This window comes from Diabrotica undecimpunctata, chromosome 6, assembly GCF_040954645.1.
Source record: "Diabrotica undecimpunctata isolate CICGRU chromosome 6, icDiaUnde3, whole genome shotgun sequence".
Lineage (NCBI taxonomy): Eukaryota > Metazoa > Arthropoda > Insecta > Coleoptera > Chrysomelidae > Diabrotica > Diabrotica undecimpunctata.
Window position 1 is genome coordinate 43,403,380 of NC_092808.1, and position 5,421 is coordinate 43,408,800.

Here is a 5,421-nt window from a genome sequence, read left to right on the forward strand (position 1 = left end):
TGAGCTGTAAAATTTATCAATTGATGGTAGTTGCGTTTCATTCAATTTATTGAAAGACTCAATATATTCGTATGGGAATATGCCTTTTCGTTTCAATAATTCCATTTGTTCGGGAGTGGTATTTGGAAATTCGCTAGCTAAATATCTTAAATCCTCAGGTTGCAATGTGGCGGCCAACTTGTCCAATGATGAATTTAAAAATCTCAGTGAATCAACGAACCTCAACTTAATACTGACCTCAGAATCGTATATTGTAAATGAAATATACTTTTCCTTATTTATTGGTAGTAAGCTGATACTACCATTTTTCGCAAGATCTCTAATCATCATATGCGAATCGTAACCGCTAAGATTATGAAAAAAAATTGGGACAACGAAAAGTTTTTTGAAATTTAAGTTACACACTTGGTGTGCGAGTCCTCGAAATCTCCGGTAAAATGGTCATGATCACGAACAATTACATCCTTATCTGAAAACGTTTTTTCGCAAATGTGACAATTAGATGCATTAAAACTGGGTGTGACATTCATAGGTACAATATCTTTAATTTTTCCTTGCACAAATGCCGCCAACAACGTCATTTCCTTGGCAAACCACTCCATGCAATCTTCACCTGCGTAACTTCGGTAAAACGACAGAGATTCATCGTAAGAGCATTTTACGTAATAACCTGCACTAAAGGCTTTATGCTGCTGATACTTAATTGTTTTGCATTTTAATGGACTGTTTTTAACTTTGTTCAACATTGACTCAAAATCGGCATAGACTACAAAAGGAGTTGTTTGTTTATAAATATGATTTTTAAATTCAACATTCTGATATGATGGAAAAGAAACTTTACATTCATTAATTTTCTCACAGTATTTTGCATGATCATTTAATCTGTCAAAACTACTAAAATAATTCAAACACCTATCACATAAAAATTTTTTATTACGGTTCTTACTTAACTGCCTGGACATAAGTCGAGACATATCTTTAATCATGCAATAATGATACTTAATTTCTACAGATTCATCGTGAGCCATAGGTGCTTCGTAGTCATTCAATTTTGGAAAATATTTATCTTGTACAATCAATAAATTTACATGTTTAGTTAATTTGGTTTTGCATAGCCTTACCGGCGTTGTTACGTAAAATGTTCTCTCTTTAGCAACATTCATTTCTAACCCGTACACGTTTACAGAAATATTATTTAACTTTTCAAATTTTGAAATACCCTTTATAGTCATAGGTGTCTCTAGCCCATCGATATTTAAGACAGTCGCATAATGTGGATATGAAGATGTACGATCTGAACTGCATTTAGCTGGATAAATCGCTGAAACTATGCTCCAAAAAAAGCATGCTTCATCATCGTTTTTGATATTAATACATGCGTGCTTCTTTTGGATTTGTTCTGGTAGTCTAATGAACGACGAAGCTCCATTTCCCACTTCATATTTATTTATATTGACTTCTAAAGAAACTATTTTTTTCAAAGCCCACCCTGATCCCGTTTCTTCAAATTCCGATAGCTTAGACATTAATTTATCGACTATGTTTGTGTGAAACCATAAAACCAAGTCCGTTCCTGCGTCTATGGCTTCGTTTTTGGTATTAAAATATTTAAATTGGTTAATATCACCTCCTTGATTTGATTTTCTAATAAATTCTCCACATAATGTCATATTACATTTTATCATATTTAATTTTTTTAAAATGTTTTTAATTCGAATTCTAAATAACTTAAAACAATCCCCGAAAAATTGCATTAAATCTTTGTGTCCTAGATTAATAATTATACCTGTTCTGATTCTACTCTTGAATGCGGAATTTACATCTTCCCATTTAACCCGACGATGTTTAGTAATTCCACCACCCACGCGAAGACCGAAATTTTGAATTTCCGATTTAATTGTCTTTAAATGCCCCGCGTTTGTCTGTAGTTGCCGTAATTTAGCTAATTCCAAGTCCCCACACCGAATCGCTTTAGTAAACAAAGTCAAATGCCTTTTAATGTGATTTAACCAAATATTCGCTTCTCGCGGTGTATAATTTCGAAACAAAACATCACGCGCTTGAATTAAATGTTGTACAATGTCACTACTAAGATCACCAATGTTACTCATGATTAAGTAAAAAGCAATAAATCAATAAATGAAAAACTCACCAATATTTTCTTAATCCTCTAATTTTCTATTATTTCAAACGAGGCGGCTGGCTGCACCTTTCCAGTGGCAACGTTTCCTCGGAACACCAAGCTGTACTTTCCCTCGCTGAAATGTTCCAAATGCGGCCTGTAGAGTTCAACCACCCTTTGCGGCAAGAACGTCACCTCCTTTTCTAATTCAATAAGGATGGATTTCCCAAATTTCGTATCGACTTCTCTTGCCGCAATTATCTTCTGGGGTACTCCTACGGGTAGGCTGTTTAGCTTTCTAATTGGCTTGATTGTCTTCTCTGTAAGCAGAGAGGATGCATTAATCTTTTTTAGGTCCATCTGCAACAATATATATTTTCTTAATTTAACAGTAACATATCTTTGACTAGCAATTTCTTAATTTAACAGTGAAATATCTTTGAGTAGCAATATTATTTTACAAAAATTCTATCTATTATAATATGTATATTTTTTAATTTAACAATGAAATAGTTTTAACTAACAAAACTTTCATAGAAACAAAAAATTACAAATACCGCACTATTTACAAACATTTTTTTTTTTTTTTTTTTAGAACGGAGAATATAACCAAGTAATTTGAATAAAATGTTTAAATCAGAAAAATTATTAAGAATTGGAAATTAGTAAAGATAATGATGAATTCTAAATGATATAAAAAAGGTTAAGTATTATAAAACTTACTTTTGTATATATAATTGCCGGCACTTCACAAACACAGAACTTCTCCGAACGGTACTTTGTATAATTGCTGACGCTGCACAAAACACACAACTTGTCTGAAGGATGATCAGAATTGAACTGACGATATGTAGTGCATCTGCTCTTTATCTAACTGCCTCTCCCACGCTAAAACTATGTTGCGCAATATTTCGTAAGACTATTCATTTATGCATCACATGCCGGGCTTAATTATTAACTTCCTGCCTCCATGAGAGAATATATTTTATCTTACATTAAATAATCGAATTGGAATGTGCACGTGTTTCCGGCTATATATCGTGATCGCGTGAGACATTTTTAATAGCCGGCGTATCCGATGATGTCATTATTCTCAGTAGCAAGATCTATTTTATAAAGATTTCAACTGATCATGTAAAGTATAAATTGAAAAATAAACGAATTTTTGTTATTATGGTAATCGATAAAATATATACGAGGTAACTCGTAAAATATAAATTGAAAAAATTTAGAAGTTTTACGCTAATGGTTGTAGGTTTTAATTACAAAAAAATACGAGGAAAAATGGCTCTCTTTGTCTGTCATTCGTCTTCTTCTCTTTGTCAATTCATAGAACGCAGTCACCGACCAGCGATTGAACATCGTTCTCATTGGTTACGTTGACGTGTAGCTTCGTTATTATTGGGGGGGGCGTCTTTTCGGGAGGAATGGGGGGACTGGGAACGTCTTTTCGGGGGAATGGGGGGGACTGGGGGCGTCTTTTCGTTAATATTGTGGTACGACTCCACCATTAGTCGATGCACGTCTTTCTCATTGGCCGTTGATGCACACCATTGGCCTCCAACGTCACGAGGATGTCCACCATTGGTCGAGGACACGTTTCTGTGGCATCATTGGTCGAGGAAAACGTTCTAACGTCACGAGGAGGGTGTTACTATGTCACCATTGGTCCCTCATCGCTATACCGCCATTTCTATGTTGTTTATTCAAATTCTAAGCTGTCATTGGTCGCTGGGGGTGTTGCTATTCCCACCACTGACGCTGCTATGCTGTCATTGGTCAACGACACGTTCCGACGTCACGAGGACGTCCACCATTGGTCAGCAAGACATTGGGGGACGTTCCTATGCCACCATTGGCCTGCTATTCCCACCACTGACGCTGCTATGCTGTCATTGGTAGACGACACGTTCCGACGTCACGAGGACGTCCTCCATTGGTCAGCAAGACATTGGGGGACGTTCCTATGCCACCATTGGCCTGCTATTCCCACCACTGACGCTGCTATGCTGTCATTGGTCGACGACACGTTCCGACGTCACGAGGAGGGCGTTACTATGCCACCATTGGCCTGATATTCCCACCACTGACGCTGCTATGCTGTCATTGGTCGACGACACGTTCCGACGTCACGAGGAGGGCGTTTCTATGTCACCATTGGTCCCTCATCGCTATACCGCCATTTCTATGATGTTTATTCAAATTCTGAGCTGTCATTGGTCGCTGGGGGTGTTGCTATTCCCACCACTGACGCTGCTATGCTGTCATTGGTCAACGACACGTTCCGACGTCACGAGGACGTCCACCATTGGTCAGCAAGACATTGGGGGACGTTCCTATGCCACCATTGGCCTGCTATTCCCACCACTGACGCTGCTATGCTGTCATTGGTAGACGACACGTTCCGACGTCACGAGGACGTCCTCCATTGGTCAGCAAGACATTGGGGGACGTTCCTATGCCACCATTGGCCTGCTATTCCCACCACTGACGCTGCTATGCTGTCATTGGTCGACGACACGTTCCGACGTCACGAGGAGGGCGTTACTATGCCACCATTGGCCTGATATTCCCACCACTGACGCTGCTATGCTGTCATTGGTCGACGACACGTTCCGACGTCACGAGGAGGGCGTTTCTATGTCACCATTGGTCCCTCATCGCTATACCGCCATTTCTATGATGTTTATTCAAATTCTGAGCTGTCATTGGTCGCTGGGGGTGTTGCTATTTCCACCACTGACGCTGCTATGCTGCCATTGGTCGACGACACGTTCCGACGTCACGAGGACGTCCACCATTGGTCAGCAAGACATGGGGGGACGTTCCTACGCCACCATTGGCCGAGGGGCGTGGTCTAGAGACACGAGGTACGTTCCTACGTCACCATTGGTCGAAGGGCGTGGCCTCGAGACCCTAGACTCGTTCCTACGTCACGAGGGGGGCGTGGCCTTGACCCATGAGGATACGTACGCTTGACGATCGACGTGTGACGTCACTTCCGCTCCAGAAGGAACCCTATCTATCTACTACTCTTTATAAGCAGTTCTGCTTGTTTATTGTCATTCCATCTTTTGCGCGGTCGTCCAACACTTTTTTTGCCGGTTGGTGACTTATCTCGTGCTATTTTGACGATACAGGTCTCCTTCATTCAGCTTATGTAGTTATTCCATTAATGTCTCCACTTCTCTTTCAATTTTTCAGCGAATTTCCTGTAATTCTTCTCAGTACTCTCATCAGGCATATATCATTATTAGTCTTTCACTAGCTTTATAAATTCTTGACTTTACCCCGGAGTT

At 39.5% G+C, this 5,421-nt stretch overlaps 1 protein-coding gene across 1 annotated transcript; it reads right to left on the reverse strand.

Moving 5' to 3' along the window:
* Positions 1–392: 392 nt before the first annotated feature.
* Positions 393–2,946, reverse strand: LOC140444317 (uncharacterized). The gene is made up of 2 exons (XM_072536067.1): positions 2,846–2,946; positions 393–2,482 (listed from the first exon to the last, which is right to left on the reverse strand). Exon 2 carries the CDS (start codon positions 2,109–2,111, stop codon positions 393–395), a length of 1,719 nt encoding a protein of 572 aa, XP_072392168.1. The 5' UTR covers positions 2,112–2,482; positions 2,846–2,946.
* Between the last annotated feature and the right edge of the window lie 2,475 nt (positions 2,947–5,421).

What these genes read in the sequence shown, in the direction of transcription:
- LOC140444317 (XM_072536067.1), bottom strand. Translation starts at nt 2,111, where the DNA reads ATGAGTAACATTGGTGATCTTAGTAGTGACATTGTACAACATTTAATT.